Here is an 18,474-nt window from a genome sequence, read left to right on the forward strand (position 1 = left end):
AGTTGCTGTATGCAGACCCTGTGAGGGAGATCCAATTAGTCAATTCTCTTGGGCGTTCCATTAAGAAGCACCAAAGGCATTGTTCTAGTGCATGGTTCAGATTGAGGTCTATCAATCTCTCTTTGGACATATTCAGAACAGAGGCACCAAAGACAGAGGTAGTGGGGTTCGGTAATTGGCATCTGCCCCTTACGTTCCTTATAATGTTTTGGAGGAGCCCTGCACTGTAAATATTTTTTGGTGATGAAAACTCACAACTCTAAGGAAACAGCAAGCTATTAATAAATGGGGGAAAAAGGGATTTGACATTGTTATGCTTTGGTGGGTGCCATATAGCTTTGGCAAGGCCACCTGATAACTGCTTCTGACATTGACACGAAGCCAGCACTCCTTGCCGGAAATGTGAAAGCTTTGACATTTCTAGATCCAACCTAACTCTAGGAATAAATCTACAGCTGAGTAATCTGCAGGTAGAATGTCCATCAAAACAATCCATTTTGGTGAAATAATTAATGAAAACTATTATGTGCAAGTCCTTTGTAACATGATCAGTCAAACAATAAAATCCATACAAATTCCTAACCCAGGTTGACAGGGCACTGGAAAAGGTTATACAAATCATATGTGCTTGGCTTTCTCTGTCTTAGATAGCTTTCCCAAAGAAACATTGACTAACATATTGTTGAATAGACTTTCAAGTGCTAGGCCATAAAAAATGTCTTTACCATAATTCTTTCATCCTTCTTTGTTCTGGATGCCCTACAATAGGTGACACATGAAACAATTCCATTCTGTTGCAAATTTGGATGAGAAAATATAGCATGTTTACACACTCTCTTCCAATCTCTAAAATTATTTTGTAAACATTGTTCTCCTTTTAACTTTTCTTGGTGACCTTGTATTAGCCTTAAGAACAGAGTACTGTGATATGGTTGTTGAGATGATAAAAACAGGTATCAATTCTTCCTGTTCTTCTAATTGTCTTGAGAGAACATCTACCACGCCATGCTGATTCTTTGGCCTGCAACTGATTGTATACTGAAATTTAGAGGAATCAAAAGAAAGAATCTGTCACGTATCACATTTGAACATTTCACTGATTTTATACACAGTAGTTTTTATTGTTCATCGAGACAGTGATATCATGTAATGGCCTTTGTAAATTGTGTCACCAATGAGTGAAGGCTTCCTTAATCATGAGCAGTCCCTATGATAGAAAGGGTTTTTGATTAGTAAGCAACCAAATGTGCTGCCTTGGTCTCAGGATCTCTTGGCAACAATACCGCACCAATAGTAAAAGCTGATTCATCAGTCTCAATTGTGAAGGGCACCAGCAACTTCAAGTTGACAGACAAATTTTCAAAATTTAAACTTGACTTTCACCTGTTCCTTAAGGAAAAGCTTTTCTTGCCAAACGAGGGTACCTTTCTATGATGTCTTTACAGTCACAGTATAGAGTTGCTTTAGAGTTACTCTTTGCAGTGACAATCCTTTTCATGCACCGACAGAGATCTCCGCACTTCGCCTAATTGCACCACTGGAACATACCTGTATTGTTGTATCATTCACTTGTGTTTTTTGCCCATCTCAGCATACAGCATGGGGCTTTGTGTTGGCCCACTTCAGTCAGTCGCTACTTTCACTCTTAGTGAGGGCACTTTGCCTTTTCTTAAGGGCACATCCTAACACAAAAGAGTCCCCTTCTTTACCTGGGATTACTATGACAATGTGTGCATTTTGAGAATAAAATGCATTTCAGTTTACCCTGTTATGTGTGTTGTAATTTGACAGGATATTTTTCTCATTTAGATGTTCAGAGTAATAAAAGCTAAGTGTTATTTTTCTTTTTATTGAGCCCATTGTTTTTCTTGTCTTTGTAGTACATTCTTACTTGGACTGTGTCACATTGCATTCTCACTTTCAGTTCATATTGCACACAACATCCCCACTTGTATGGCTGGGTCTAGCATCTGCGACAGGAATGCATGAAAACTGTGACCTTATAAAGTCAATATGGTCTTAGCATGGTCCACACTTTGGTCTGTTCCTGTCTCAGGTAGTAGGCCCAGGGTGGGGTACCATTTTTATCATGAGAAGTATGTAAGTGGTGGGTGATAGGAAGTTTGCTGATTCAGATGAACCATAGAGTCTGCTTCCATCAACTCAACAATTCACAGAGAACTTTCACTGGTCCTGTTCCTACATTACACTATCAGTAGCACACTTTCATGATGCTTCTTTTCCCTCCATTGGCAGCACAATTCAAACAGTGATCTCACACCACTTTATTGTCTTTCACTTTCCATAGATTCCAAACTCACACACCTTATACTACTCTCCTACCCAACAACAGGGTAATTTAGAGGCCATAACAGCTGCTTACTGTTACATTAAGTGTATTTTTCAAAGTATGCAAAGATGCCCTTGCCCTGCACTCAGCCCTGCAACATAAAGAATTCTTCCTTAAATGGATTTCATTAGTAATCAAATATGTATTTACCTTTTAATTCCAGAAGCATATCCTGCAAGGAGACATTTTTTCTGCTCTGCAGAGTCTGCTGAACAGCCGCATCTTCCTGGGGTTTCTCGGTTTTCATATAATCACACCTGCCGATTATAAAACAATATTGTACATGACCTCTTCATTTACTGCACATTTTTCTCGCTCACTCTCACTGCTCTCTTATTTACTTTTGGATGTAGGACACTATAGGTTCTCAATGCACATATATGATTGTTATAGGCTGCAACATTGTCTCTTGGATCTGTTGCAGCGTCAATATAAAAAAAGCTTTCTATGACCCAGATGTCAGCAGAAGTGACAAATTACGACTCATGTTTAACAGCCTAACGTAGAAAGATGCACTGACACATATTTTAAAAGTGCTCATGTTTTCATTTGTTGTGGTCACAATTGTGTCTTCCAGATTTAACAATGTGCTAATAAGATTTAAATAATGACAAAGTGTATATATCTAACGTGATGCATTAACAGAGTTTTACAATTTATAATTAAATGTTTATTCTTTTTGATGGTTTAATGATTACTGCTGAATTTACAAGTTTTTTATTATGTGCATTTATTAACAAGTATTTTAATGTGGTTTACATTTCTAGTGTTAGCATAACTAGGTCTGCAGAGCTCGTATTTGCAGTCATGTAAAGTGATAAATCATTGTTCTTTCTAACATGAATTTTTCCTCTAGGTTCCCGTCCTATTAGTAGCAATAGGTTCCTTGTTCAATTGTACAGAGGTTTGTAGTTTAGTGACCATGGTATGGAACATTTAGGCCTGTGGACTTAATGTGAAATAATTTGTTTCAATTGGCATACAGATTCACATGGAACTGAGACAAGCATACTGTATTGTAATTCCGGAGAAGCAATTAGAATTTAACGATATTTTAATTGGACAATGTCTTTTTTTGCTTGATATCGTACCACTGGATCAATGAATCAAAGGATAATGTGCATTTTGAATGGTGATGGAGTTCATAGGTATTAGACAGTTTGTTCTTGGCTCTTGAGACCCCCTAGTCTCTCTACACCTTTCCTGATAATGCTTTGGGCTGGATTTCCTGCTGATCTATTTGCTTTGCTGAGGAACAATCCTTGAATGTGGTCCCCTTGGAGAGGTATATCTCTTGGCCATTTCCCTTGACATATCTCTTTTTCTAGGTTAGAAACTAACATGCTGACACTCACACTCTGTTTATTTTTCTACTTAGTATTCTGTAGCCCTGGATATCTTTTCCCAATTTATTTTTGTCTCAATTTGTATTTTGCCCTCATGTGTTAGCCCGTCCCCACAAATGCATTTCCTAATTTAATTAGCTGTAGGGAAAAAAACATGTCCAGCCCTGAATTTGTATACTCTGTGTGAGAAAACAGGGCTGATTGCAGAGGCCCCCTAACTTTTTGCCCCCATTGCAGAGGCCCCCTAACATTTTGCCCCCATTTTTCACTTTTTTCTGGTGTTTTCCTGGCTCTGATTGTGCCGTGGGTACTGCTAACCAGTCCCAGGGCCTGTGCTCTGTATAAAATAAGAATGCAAATTAGGCTAATTATAATTGGCTATGTCAGCCTACCTATAGGTCCCTAGTATATGGTAGGGCATGTAGGTTGAGGGACCCAAGCATAGGTAGTGCACCCATAGGTGCACTGCTGAGGTGCCCAGGTTCATTTTAAAGGCAGGCCTGACTTGCAAGCTGCTTTTAAATTAAAGTTAAATGCAAATTCGATTTTGGAATTAAAAGTACCTCCAAAGCCTTAAACTACCTTATTCTTACATGTAAGTCACCCCTAAGGTGTGCCCTATGTACCCCAAGGGTTGGGTGCCATGTAACTATAAGCAGGGGCCTTATAAAAATAGTTTTATAAGCCCTGCTGAGGTAAAATAGTCATATTTGTTTTTCCCTCACTGTAGTGAATGGCCTCCATAGGCTAAAATGGGGAGACTTTATTTTAATTAACAAAGTCCCCTTACGTGTCAGTTATCTCAAGTTTGGTAACAAATTAATTGTTATAAAAAGTCCCAAAACTTAAAATTGTTAGATTTAATATAACTTGTTCAGGTAAAGAGTTTTGAACTCTAACTGAAAGTTGCCAACTTCAGCTCTGTAGTGCCATTCTCTTATTGGTTAGCCTCTGGCAGCCTGAACAGGCTGCCTCGATGAGGTGAGAAGTGGCCTGAGCTGAACACAAAGGATGTGCCTGGGGGAGGAGAATCACCTCAGCAGATGGGGAAGCAGGAGGGGGGGCTGCCAAACTGATCTTCAAAGGCAGGGAAGGACATTTTGAGCAACCCAGCACCTCCCTCACACCCTGCAACTCCAGACAATTAAGTTACCTCTTGATTAGGTTAGGAGAGGGCAGGAGAGGGTTGTGTTTGTGATTTTTAGCCACACCAGTGAGTGGGCTCAGCCAGATGTAACCTCCAAAAACAGGTTCAGCCATGATGGATTTGGTCATCACAGGGGGAAGAACTCTGCATCCGACTGGAGAACCAGGACCCCTCTGCTTTTCACCCAGAAGCAAGGATAAATATGGCAGAGCTGCGGCCACGCCTCAGATCCCTGCAAGGAAGAACATCAGAAGAAGAAGAACTGGCCTGCTGAATCCCTGACCTGCACCTGGGCACGGCACTCTGAAAGACTGCCCCAGCTGCACACTTCGGCTTCACCACAAGAAGGACTTTGCCTGGTTCAACTGGTTCAGGGAGGGACTGACTTGCAGGTTCGTCCCGCTGAAGAAAATCTCAGAAAAAGTGACTAAGTCTTAATGTAGAATGTTGACCGGGACCTCTTGAACTGTGTATTCGAAGAGGGCTCCAGGGACATCGGATCAAGATTCAGGTTCGGCCTGGTCGAAGGATTTTCATAGTGAAATATTTTCTACGTCCGAACGTGGAAATCTTCGCTAAGGGCTCCCGTGACGCGTATCTGAGGAAGGGCTCCAGGGAGTTCGGATTGGACTGGCGACATCGTCCCACTGAAGAAAATCTTCAAGAAAACGACTAAGTCCGAAGGTAAACTTTTGACTGAGGCCTCCCACTTGCTGTAGCCGAGCAGGGCTCCATCGCAGTCTGCCTTAAACTTTGACTTTGCCCCAGTCGAGGCGTGTTTCTAGGCCCTAAAAAAACACAAATTCTTTAAAAAATCATAACTCCGGTTCCCCTTACCCGATTGTATTAGTTGTTGTGTCATTTTAAAGATAAAAATATACCCTATGTTCATAAATTGGTGTTGGATTTTTATTGTGTTTTGTGTATTTACTGTTTTGTGATTTTTAAATGCTTTACACATTTGTTTATTAAGTTAAGCCTTGTTGCTCGTTGCCAAGCTACCAAGGTTTGAGCTGGGTTTAATTTATTGAGACCTAACTGGACCTAAGTGGAGGTTATTGGCCTGTTGCTAAGTGTAGGTACTTACCTGCCTTTATCAATAATCCACTTTCCGACACTCTGCTTCATTGAGCTTGACAAATGCTAATGCAGTCTGACCTGAGATATACTTCTGTGTCTCAGATAATTTCCTTAATGATATCTATTATTTTTCTTCAATGCTTAATTGTGTTGAAGCTAATTCGATTAAACTTTTTTGCTGCTTCAGGCAGCCTATGGTGTTAATATATCTTTATAATTTGATTTTGCGCACAGTCTTCACAACATTACCTTTGCAGTTGTAAAATAAAGATTTGAGACCTTTCATTGATTGGAGTTTCTTTCCATGGCCATATTGGTCATGATGTCTAAATTGTTGGGATGTTGCTTAAGTAATTGTGTATGGGTCACCACACATTTTTCTGGTCAAATCATCCCTCAACCTCGGTGAAGCATTTGATTCCTGCGAAGGATGAAACGTGCTTGCAGATCTCAGTGCAGGATTAAAAGGAATTTTCTTTGGGGCCCACTACAATTAGTTAACATAGAGAGGTTGTCCTTCACCGCTGGTGTCCAAAGGCCTGAAGTACCATTTGCAAACCAATTCACTCCTATGGTACAGTTGAATATTGAAGGGTTGCACATGCTTATCACAGTAGAGGTCATAAAGTTGTTGTCTGGCAAGGACTAACTGGCTTGAAGATCCAATAACCAGTTATGGTGGCCACCCCTTTGAAAATTCAAACATTTCATGACCTTTTCACTCGTGTAAAGTCTGTGCTGTGCCTTAAGCACCAACCATGCATTAGAGTTCCAAGAAACAAATCACAACAATAAAAAGTGCTGGGCATCTTGCCTTTTTCTTCTGGCCACCTTCTCCAACGTTAGGGGTCACAGCAAGTGACAAAGCAAATCTCAGTCAGGTCTAAATTCCAGGCCTTTTTGGGGCGCCTCCACATAGGCATAAAACAAGCATGGTTAGATGGTGCCATACTTCCTCCCTAATTGCTGTTCAAGGATCCAATCATACTATTTTAGATTATTTAGAAATGTTCTACCAGCACACTAGACTATTTGTAATTCACCTTACACCCTGTCCCTGGCACACTTTCTGTGAATGAATCAAGGCAACAGCCACAAGTGAATGTGGTCATAACAGCAAGTAGACCATACAGAGGTCAACGCTCACACCCACTATAGTAATACACCACTTAGATTAGACTTTGACAGACGGAGTAAAGAGGATCAGGGCAGAAAAGGACATTACATCCATCATTCTGCCTTTACTCTGCCCACCAAATTTAGAGTTTACCACTTGCCCTTTAGTGAAATTCAGGAGTTTCTATGAACCGGTGTCACAGTGGTATATGCAAAGTCATTTAAAAGTTTAGTGTAAGTGTTCATCATCAATTGCAGACGGTCACCGAACTTCCACCAACAAACTCCCAAACCAGGAGTTTGTTTTTGGAAAAGGAAAAAAAAATGCCTCAAAAACGTGGAAGTTTTCTCGTATGGTGTGGGGGTAATTTTTTTATTGTCTTTCACTGCCGGGGTATTCCTGGTGGTCATGGACAGTTAAAAGAAACGTAAAAAGCCATCTGACTGTTTACTCCAAGTAGAGCCGATGGACAGGCGGCTTACCTACGAAGACCTGTACTCCTTCGGAGGAAGGCTGAGGTTGATAGATTACATTGTCCTCAGGTTATCTAAATTACGCCCTATGTCCACTTGCGACAAGTAGATTTGAAATATCCCTGCAGACTATGCAGGAACATTGGGACAGGTACGGAGAGGTGATGTGGCACCCAAGGATAGACTAAATGTGCCTCATTGCAGGACCCTTCTGCCCCCAATAAAAATGTGTTATGCAGAGGGGAAAGCTCTCTTTTGGTTGTGTTTTTCTGCGGGGCACTGAGACTGGAGGCAGTTGCCATGAATAATTGGAAGGAAAAATCCCCTGATGCCATCTGGACTAAGGACTCGGACTTCTGTTGACCCTAGGACAAACGGGCCATCCCCAGGACCAAGGAAGTTGGTCCCCTTACACCCACTGAGGACTAGTTGGAGGAGAGACTGCACTTCTACCTCAAAAAGGAGGGAGGCACAGAGGCACCAAGGAGAAAGACTGGTGTAGGGAGCAAGTGAAACCAACTCCTTGCAAAGTTCATTCCCTTTGAGGACAGAAGGCCTAACGTGCTCCAGGTGGCTAGTGTTTGCCACCAGGAGCAAAATGAGACAAAGATCATCCAAAATGGCCCAGTGGGGCCCGAGATATCTGCCTGAGAATGATTTTGAATTTGGAACCACAGAATGATCATGGAGCTCCACTACTCGGCCAATACAAACCTTCAGGGTGGGCCAGGGCCCAGTTGTCACCGCAAGGAGGATTCTTGATTTTTCATATTGGGACGGGGAGTGCATTGGCCCCCTCCCCTGTGTCCAGTGGACCTGGGGACCCCACACCCAGGCAGATTTCATTATTTGGGGCCCAGGACCCCAATACCAGGCCCGATGGATGGCAAAGACAGGGAAGCCCCGTCACAGTTTCCCGGAGAGTGCAGGAGGGTATCAGGATCCCTTCTCTGGGCCCCTGGAAGAAGAGAATGTAGGGGGAGCAGTGTTATGCTCCCCCCAGTACTGGCTGGTCCTTCCCGCTCCATTTTCTTGTGCCGGGGGGTGGAAACAGGAGGCCACCACAAGCCACAGAGCCTTGTTAGCAGAAGCAAGCAGGGCAGAAGAAACCTGCCAGATCCCACGGCACTATGAAGGAGTGCTGCGTGGGTGGGGACAGCCAGGTGTGGACTCACTGGGCTTCCCTCAACATAAGCAGAGTGTGGGGTGCCATGGTGGGACTGGGCAAACCTGTTAAAAAAAGAAAAGGGCTGACCGGCATGATGTGGTGCAGTAGAAATCAAAGGAAAAGGAAGGCAGCGGCTTTCCCTGAAGCAGACGGAGAGCAACTCATCACTTATTCACTGCTCCTGAAGGGGCGTCTCATTATACTCTGCAGGGACTGACAGTTCAGCACGTTTTTCCCCTTGTGGGAGCCCTAAGACTGCGGGGTCACCACCAACGATGCACATAGTTACAGGGAAGCTGCAGGAGTGCAGCATCTTCCCTCTGGAGGCTCCAAGAAGCATTTTTTAAATGTAGTGCCATAAGTCTGCAGGATCTAGAAAAAAATTACTACCCTAGGCTTGGTAAGCATTTTAAGTACTCCATAGGCTAGGGAGTGGTGTGCTTTCTAGGCAAGTTTATGGCTGCTGTTATCGTGGCCTAAAAGGGGTGAAGGAAATATACAGGTTGTGCAGCGTTCTCTAAGGGTGAAGTGTATGGTTACAGCTGTGTGATCACAATGTGATGCCATCTAGGGGCTATTTTTGCATTTTAAATGGTGTAAGTATTTATAAAGCAATCAAGCCCATGTGAAGTTAATTCTGTTAAATACTTTATTGGTTTAAATAATGATGTTGACAGCAACTCATGATCACTATACATGTTCTTTATTGGCAATAATAAGTGCTCTTATTCATGGTTATATTCAGTTACTGCATGTACTCCTAAGATGGTGATTTTCGAAATGTGAACCAGTAACCTGATCCCTTTAGGTGGCCAGAGGTGATTATGCAATGTCATCAAAAGGTATTTCCATCAGCCTTATGTATATTTGCAAATTACTGCGTAGTATTGAGTAGTGTATGTTTGTAATAAATGTACTTTTCCTTTTTCAAAAGAAACAGCACAGACAGACAATCATCTATTGAGTGTCAGTGTTGCATGCCAGGGAATGGTGATTACAAGCCCACACCACTTCCCTTGAATAGGCCTTGGACTGTTCTGCATCGCTACCCTGACAGGGTCAACCGCAACAATAGGGTGTTTCCTCCAAATGTGGACCCATTACTTGTGCAAGCAACACAACCAATGGCCTATTTTTCTTACAGGAGCAGATAGAAATGTCTTGTTTGGGCTCAAATGAAATGTAATTTAAAACACTCTTTTATAGTAAAATAGGATTTTAGATTACAGTTTTGAAAATTCTACTTTTAGAAAGTTGACATTTTACTGCCCTAACCTTTCTGTGGCCTTCTGGAAGTTTCCAGGGACCTGGGGATGTTAATTGATCCTCTGTCAGGAATAGATATTAGGCCCAGACAGTGAACAAAATATCCTAGATGTAGTTCAGAGAGGGCCATTGTGAGAAGGTAGCCTCTTTCTAGCCTTGTTACCCCCACTTTTGGCCTGTTTGTGAGTGTATGTCAGGATGTTTGTCACTGTTTTCACTGTCTCACTGGGATCCTGATAGCCAGGCCTCAGTGCTCATAGTGAAAACACTATGTTTTCAGTAGGGTTGTTATGTGTCACTGGGATCCTGCTGGTCAGGACCCCAGTGCTCATAGGTTGGTGGCCTATATGTATGTGTCACTGGGACCCTGTCACACAGGGCCCCAGTGCTCATAGGTGTGCATGTATATGTTCCCTGTGTGGTGCCTAACTGTCTCACTGAGGCTCTGCTAACCAGAACCTCAGTGGTTATGCTCTCTCATTACTTTCAAATTGTCACTAACAGGCTAGTGACCATTTTTACCAATTTACATTGGCTTACTGGAACACCCTTATAATTCCCTAGTATATGGTACTGAGGTACCCAGGGTATTGGGGTTCCAGGAGATCCCTATGGGCTGCAGCATTTCTTTTGCCACCCATAGGGAGCTCTGACAATTCTTACACAGGCCTGCCACTGCAGCCTGAGTGAAATAACGCCCACGTTATTTCACAGCCATTTTACACTGCACTTAAGTAACTTATAAGTCACCTATATGTCTAACCTTTACCTGGTAAAGGTTAGGTGCAAAGTTACTTAGTGTGAGGGCACCCTGGCACTAGCCAAGGTGCCCCCACATTGTTCAGAGCCAATTCACTGAACTTTGTGAGTGCGGGGACACCATTACACGCGTGCACTACATATAGGTCACTACCTATATGTAGCTTCACCATGGTAACTCCGAATATGGCCATGTAACATGTCTATGATCATGGAATTGCCCCCTCTATGCCATCCTGGCATTGTTGGTACAATTCCATGATCCCAGTGGTCTGTAGCACAGACCCTGGTACTGCCAGACTGCCCTTCCTGGGGTTTCACTGCAGCTGCTGCTGCTGCCAACCCCTCAGACAGGCAGCTGCCCTCCTGGGGTCCAGCCAGGCCTGGCCCAGGATGGCAGAACAAAGAACTTCCTCTGAGAGAGGGTGTGACACCCTCTCCCTTTGGAAAATGGTGTGAAGGCAGGGGAGGAGTAGCCTCCCCCAGCCTCTGGAAATGCTTTGTTGGGCACAGATGTGCCCAATTCTGCATAAGCCAGTCTACACCGGTTCAGGGACCCCTTAGCCCCTGCTCTGGCGCGAAACTGGACAAAGGAAAGGGGAGTGACCACTCCCCTGACCTGCACCTCCCCTGGGAGGTGTCCAGAGCTCCTCCAGTGTGCTCCAGACCTCTGCCATCTTGGAAACAGAGGTGCTGCTGGCACACTGGACTGCTCTGAGTGGCCAGTGCCACCAGGTGACGTCAGAGACTCCTGCTGATAGGCTCCTTCAGGTGTTAGTAGCCTTTCCTCTCTCCTAGGTAGCCAAACCCTCTTTTCTGGCTATTTAGGGTCTCTGTCTCTGGGGAAACTTCAGATAACGAATGCATGAGCTCAGCCGAGTTCCTCTGCATCTCCCTCTTCACCTTCTGATAAGGAATCGACCGCTGACCGCGCTGGAAGCCTGCAAACCTGCAACATAGTAGCAAAGACGACTACTGCAACTCTGTAACGCTGATCCTGCCGCCTTCTCGACTGTTTTCCTGCTTGTGCATGCTGTGGGGGTAGTCTGCCTCCTCTCTGCACCAGAAGCTCCGAAGAAATCTCCTGTGGGTCGACGGAATCTTCCCCCTGCAACCGCAGGCACCAAAAAGCTGCATCTCCGGTCCCTTGGGTCTCCTCTCAGCACGACGAGCGAGGTCCCTCGAATCCAGCGACACCGTCCAAGTGACCCCCACAGTCCAGTGACTCTTCAGCCCAAGTTTGGTGGAGGTAAGTCCTTGCCTCACCTCGCTGGGCTGCATTGCTGGGAACCGCGACTTTGCAAGCTTCTCCGGCCCCTGTGCACTTCCGGCGGAAATCCTGTGTGCACAGCCAAGCCTGGGTCCACGGCACTCTAACCTGCATTGCACGACTTTCTAAGTTGGTCTCCGGCGACGTGGGACTCCTTTGTGCAACTTCGGCGAGCACCGTTTCACGCATCCTCGTAGTGCCTGTTTCTGGCACTTCTCCGGGTGCTACCTGCTTCAGTGAGGGCTCTTTGTCTTGCTCGACGTCCCCTCTCTCTGCAGGTCCAATTTGCGACCTCCTGGTCCCTCCTGGGCCCCAGCAGCGTCCAAAAACGCCAAACGCACGATTTGCGTGTAGCAAGGCTTGTTGGCGTCCATCCGGCGGGAAAACACTTCTGCACGACTCTCCAAGGCGGGGGGGATCCATCCTCCAAAGGGGAAGTCTCTAGCCCTTGTCGTTCCTGCAGTATTCACAGTTCTTCAGCCTAGTAAGAGCTTCTTTGCACCAACCGCTGGCATTTCTTGGGCATCTGCCCATCTCCGAGCTGCTTGTGACTTTTGGACTTGGTCCCCTTGTTCCACAGGTACCTTCAGACAGGAATCCATCGTTGTTGCATTGCTGATTTGTGTTTTCCTTGCATTCTCCCTCTAACACGACTATTTTGTCCTTAGGGGAACTTTGGTGCACTTTGCACTCACTTTTCAGGGTCTTGGGGAGGGTTATTTTTCTAACTCTCACTATTTTCTAATAGTCCCAGCGACCCTCTACAAGGTCACATAGGTTTGGGGTCCATTCGTGGTTCGCATTCCACTTCTGGAGTATATGGTTTGTGTTGCCCCTATCCCTATGTTTCCCCATTGCATCCTATTGTAACTATACATTGTTTGCACTGTTTTCTAAGACTATACTGCATATTTTTGCTATTGTGTATATATATCTTGTGTATATTTCCTATCCTCTCACTGAGGGTACACTCTAAGATACTTTGGCATATTGTCATAAAAATAAAGTACCTTTATTTTTAGTATAACTGTGTATTGTGTTTTCTTATGATATTGTGCATATGACACTAAGTGGTACTGTAGTAGCTTCACACGTCTCCTAGTTCAGCCTGAGCTGCTTTGCTAAGCTACCATTATCTATCAGCCTAAGCTGCTAGACACCCTATACACTAATAAGGGATAACTGGGCCTGGTGCAAGGTGCAAGTACCCCTTGGTACTCACTACAAGCCAGTCCAGCCTCCTACAGCCATCCTTCCAGATGGAAGGGCAGAGCTATTCTCTGCCTGATCGTCATTTCAAAGGAGCTGCACAGAACACTCACAAAGAACTTGACACCAGGCTTTGGCAACCCAGACATCTTGGGACCTGGGCATGGAGGAAGGACATTCCTTCTGTGTGGGTGAAATCCCGAGCAGTTTCATCCACTTCAAAGCTAGCACCAGTTATAAATAGTGGACCCTCAGCCCCACTCCTCAGTACACTCCTGAATCAGTGAAAGACTATAGTAGGACTGCCTTGTACTCTGGAGTACTGCCCTGCTGCTTGAAGCCTGCCTTATTCTTCAGAGGACGGCCCTGATGCTCGAGGTCTGCCTTGTTCTTCAGAGGATTGCCCTGCTGCTTGAGGCCTGCCTTGGTTCGCAGAGGGTTGCCCTGCTCCGACCAGAGGACTGCCCTGCTGCTGCTTGAGGCCTGCCTTATTCTTCAAATGACTGCCCTGTTGCTTGAGGTCTGCTCTTCTGCTTGAAGGAGAAACAACCATCACCCTGGATCTAGGACTACCAGAATTACCACAGGAGTCAGTTGTCTGTTCTCCTGTTCTGAGCTACCTTGACACAAAAAGCACCAAAGGCCTCCCTGCAGTTGGCATGCATTTCTAACTTTACCCCAATCTAGCAGAACAGTTAGCACTTTCTGCTTCTTGGTGTTATTTCTACTTAAACCATTAAAATTGCATACCTCTGGTTCTGCTTACTGGATTTTTATTGTTTTTGTCTCATATTCATTACATTTTACACTATATTCCTAAATTAGTGTCAGGTATCTCTCATGTTGTGTTTTCACTTAATGACTGTTTGGGTGCTGTATACATACTTTACACTTTGCCTCTAAGTTAAGCCTGACTGCTTTTGTACCATTATGCCACAGGTTAAGTGCAGGTTTATTTAGTGACTTTTGTGGTTCATCCTAACAAGGACTGTGGTTGTTGCTCAAGAAGGGTTTTCACTCCTCTTAATCAAAACCCAATTTCTCACATTTACCCTCTGGCATCTCTTCCCAGTGCCAATTCTATAAAGGTAGATCAGAATCATCTCAGGAGCGAAGAACAGTCAGGCAAAATACTCTCATCTTTCAGCCTCCTCTTAAAGTATGTGTGGCCTTAGAGGTTCCATCACAAATACAGGGCTGCAAGATTCAATGTTGAACTTGCAAGCAACTGGAGTTTTCGGCTTCTGTCAGGGTTCACTGTTTTTCCTAGGGTTTGCTCTTCCCCTTAACAAACAATGATCTACTTTTCCATTTTAAACATAAAATGGACAGTAATTTATCAAGGGTTATTATGTACAGTACTGAGTTTCCAAACCAGGTAACTTGCCGGAGGGAGCCTTGAATGGCTCTCTTTCGCTACTTTGAGAGTCAAGTACTAAAAGGTTGTGCTTAGGATAAAGGACAGAAATGAGATTCAGTAATCCCTGGGGCTACTCACACTGGCCCACACACAACCAAACATAAATAACAAAAATGTGAAGTTGAAAGCGTTTTGGGAGGTCAAGTTATCTGAGGGCAAAAAGGTAGGGACAGTACCCAGTAGTGATGTGTTAGTGTCATGTTCTGGGCCTTCAGGTTTTTTGTGAATGCTTGAAGAGAAAGCAGTGCTCTTTGGAAAATGGGAGGAGTGTTCTAATTTAAAAAGCTGAGGCAACAAATAGTGTGAACCAGAATTTTGTGCATGGAGGTTCTAGGGGTGGCTAATAGTGAAAGATGGTGGAAGAGGGAGTTTGCAGGGCAGGAAGGTTAAATTTCATGACTCGCTCTGAAAATGAAGAACTTAAACATGACCCGGAACTGAACTAAAAGCCACCCACCTTATGCAGATAGGGAAAGGCTGATGAGGAGGCTAATGCAAGATTGTATGTACATTGAGCTGGAGGAACCAGACTGTCCCTGTGAAGGTAACTAATGTGGTCCATTTCTTTTGCTTGGCAAAGTGCACATTGAATTGAAAGTCCTGGGAGAAGGAAAGGAAGTGGTTTTGCAGATGGGAGGTAGTTAAATACTGTGGGTGCCATGGTAGAGGAAGAACTATCCTATGTCTGTTTTGTCAGAGTTTTAGCAAGAGAAAGTTAAGAGTCTTTACGTGAACTTTGTCCATGAGGTATATACTGCAGGAACCTTCTCCTGTAGATGCTTGAGAAATAAAATGATCATGCAGGAGACACCATCATGGAGCCCAGAACAGGCGTTTCAACTTTGCCTCCAAAATAAATCACCCACTGTGATGGTTGTAATGAGAAATTATTAGATTTTTTTAACTGGGCACCAGCATCACACACTTGTATTGTAAAGAGTTCTTTTGTAGACATAGGTCTCATACTTCTGTTATCATTTATGGCGTGCACCATCATTTGTAAAATAAAAGCTCTCTATAATAATGGCATTCTGGATACAATGGAGATGCATCATGTTTTTTTTTTTAAACTAACGTAGATGACTTTACTAAAATCAAGCTTGGGCTACGGATATGTGTTTGCTACTGAAACTTTATAGGAAAAGGTAGAAAGGGAGAAATTAATTCTGCATCCTAAGATGTTAGAAACAGGATTTGTAACTGCAATTTGCATTCAAGAAATGGATTGGGCGTGTTTGGACAAAATGTTAAATTATTAAAATTAACATGCAGAAATATCAGACAAAATATTGTAATACTCAAATATTGTGATGGAGAAAAATCATTGTCAAGCATATTGTTTTGTTATGTTAGTAACTTCTGTATTAAAAATATTGTTTTTGTTAATATCGTTTTAAATAATATAGTTGTAAAGAATATGGCTTTTCAATTATTTTAATGTGTTTCAGTTCATATATTCATTCTATTTTTTATTTTTAGTGTAATTAATTTTTAAATATTGCTTTTAATTTTAAGTGATTTCACTTTTTTAAAATTCTTAATAGTAATTTATAGTGTTGTAGCGGGTCGTTGGGTTAGAGTGCAATGTTAGTTAGGTAATAATTAAGTATTATATAATTAATCATTTGTAAGTAAGTATGTGAATGATATTAAACGGTACATAATGTAATACTCATTTAATTAATTATATTTTTGTTGTGAGTTGCTATGTTTGTAGGGGTATAGGCCGGGAAGTTAGGTATTAACAATTGTTTTAACTAATAAATTGGTTAATAATTATGTAAATGTAATCATCATATTTTTGTTACATTTTAAGTGCAGGCTGCTGGTTTTGTAGGGGTATATGGTCAGGAGTCAATTAAGTAATAATCACTTTAAAATATTAAGAAATTATGGGCTTCATTACGATCTCCGCGGGATACGGTGGGGGTGAGGCTGCCGTCAAGGCTGCAGCCTCCTCCTAGTCATATTATGAAGTTTCAACCGGGCTGACAAGGAGAAACGTTGTATTACGACGTTTCCGCCAGTCACCCGGTGGAAACAATGCTAGTCCTAGGACTGCCAAACTCATAATCAGGCCCTATGTAATACTAAATTATTTTGATTACATTTTAGTTGTGGGTTGCTAGGTTTGTAGAGGTATAGTTTTGAAGTTAATTAAGTAATACTTTAAAAATAATTATTCATGTATAAATATTTAATTGATTATGTAAATTGTGTAAAATTATATACATTAGTTATTTATGAGTTATATTTTAGGTGTTGGCTCTTGGGTTTGTAGGGTGGGAAGTTAATTAAGTAATTATTAATTATTAGTTGTTAATTAGTAATTTAATTGATTATCAATTATGTAAATTGTGTTACACTTATTTATTTTAGTTACATTCTAGGTGTGGGTTGCTAGACTTTTAGGGGTATGGGGTGGCAAGGCAATTAAATAATATTTAAATAACCCTCATTTTTAAATTGAAAATTAATTATTACATTGTTTATACATTTATTTAATTGGTTAATTGCTTTTTCTTCTTAAACAATATATATATATATATATATCACTGTTGGACCTGGTCCTTTTTACAGGGTCATCCCCAAGCTCCTCCTATTTTTTCTGACCCCTTTTTGACGTTAGGACTCTGAGCACTTCACCACTGCTGATCAGTGCTAAACTGCATGTGCTCTCTCTTCTAAACTTGGTATGATTGGCTTACACCTAATTGGCACATTTAATTTACCTGTAAGTTCCTTGTACAGTGGTATCCCTATACCGAGGGCCTGTAAATTAAATGCTACAAGTGAGCCTGAAGCGCAGCTTGCGCAACTGTTGCGCCACAGCCTACCGCGACGCACCCAGAGGCACCGATTCGAAACACAGTAGTGGCCGCGGTTCAACTTTTCGCCCGCCGGGCATGCCGCTTTCCTTTTTTTCTCACACGAGGCCCTAGGTTTCACATCGGGCCTTGGCGAGCTCAGGAGGCGGCATGGCCTGGGAATTAGTTTTGGCCCCATTTTCCCACTTTGGCACATACCTGTTTTTTTGTTTGTCTCTGTTCTTTTTTCTTCTGTTTTTTGTTCTTCTTTTATGGTCTGTCTCTCTTTTTGGGTGGAGCCATGTTTTTGCTTCTTTTCCCCAGCATACCTTTTTCTTCCCTGAATGCATCGGGATCCCTATCTAATATGGTGTCCTCATCTACATTCTCTATGATAGTTGTCCCAAACTAACATGGCGTCTTTTCCCTTCCTGCATGTCACTTCCTATTTTTGGGTATATTAGGACTTAGGCCCTCATTCTGACCCTGGCGGTCTTTGACCGCCAGGGCGGAGGACCGCGGGAGCACCGCCGACAGGCCGGCGGTGCTCCAATGGGGATTCCGACCGCGGCGGTAAAGCCGCGGTCGGACCGGCACCACTGGCGGGCTCCCGCCAGTGTACCGCCGCCCCATTGAATCCTCCACGGCGGCGCAGCTTGCTGCACCGCCGCGGGGATTCCGACCCCCCCTACCGCCATCCAGATCCCGGCGGTCCGACCGCTGGGATCCGGATGGCGGTAGGGGGGGTCGCGGGGCCCCTGGGGGCCCCTGCAGTGCCCATGCCACTGGCATGGGCATTGCAGGGGCCCCCGTAAGAGGGCCCCTACATGTATTTCACTGTCTGCTGCGCAGACAGTGAAATACGCGACGGGTGCAACTGCACCCGTCGCACAGCTTCCACTCCGCCGGCTCGATTCCGAGCCGGCTTCATCGTGGAAGCCTCTTTCCCGCTGGGCTGGCGGGCGGTCTGAAGGCGACCGCTCGCCAGCCCAGCGGGAAAGTCAGAATTACCGCCGCGGTCTTTCGACCGCGGAACGGTAATCTGACGGCGGGACTTTGGCG

At 43.7% G+C, this 18,474-nt stretch overlaps 1 protein-coding gene across 1 annotated transcript in view; it reads right to left on the bottom strand.

The window, feature by feature from the left end:
* Positions 1 to 18,474, bottom strand: part of LOC138299189 (E3 ubiquitin-protein ligase TRIM39-like) — a 180,813-nt gene that overhangs the window by 54,491 nt on the left and 107,848 nt on the right. The window contains exon 5 of the mRNA XM_069237286.1: positions 2,501 to 2,607. Coding sequence (XP_069093387.1) covers positions 2,501 to 2,607 — 107 coding nt within the window. The remainder of the gene's footprint in view (positions 1 to 2,500; positions 2,608 to 18,474) is intronic.

Source organism: Pleurodeles waltl, chromosome 6, assembly GCF_031143425.1.
Source record: "Pleurodeles waltl isolate 20211129_DDA chromosome 6, aPleWal1.hap1.20221129, whole genome shotgun sequence".
Lineage (NCBI taxonomy): Eukaryota > Metazoa > Chordata > Amphibia > Caudata > Salamandridae > Pleurodeles > Pleurodeles waltl.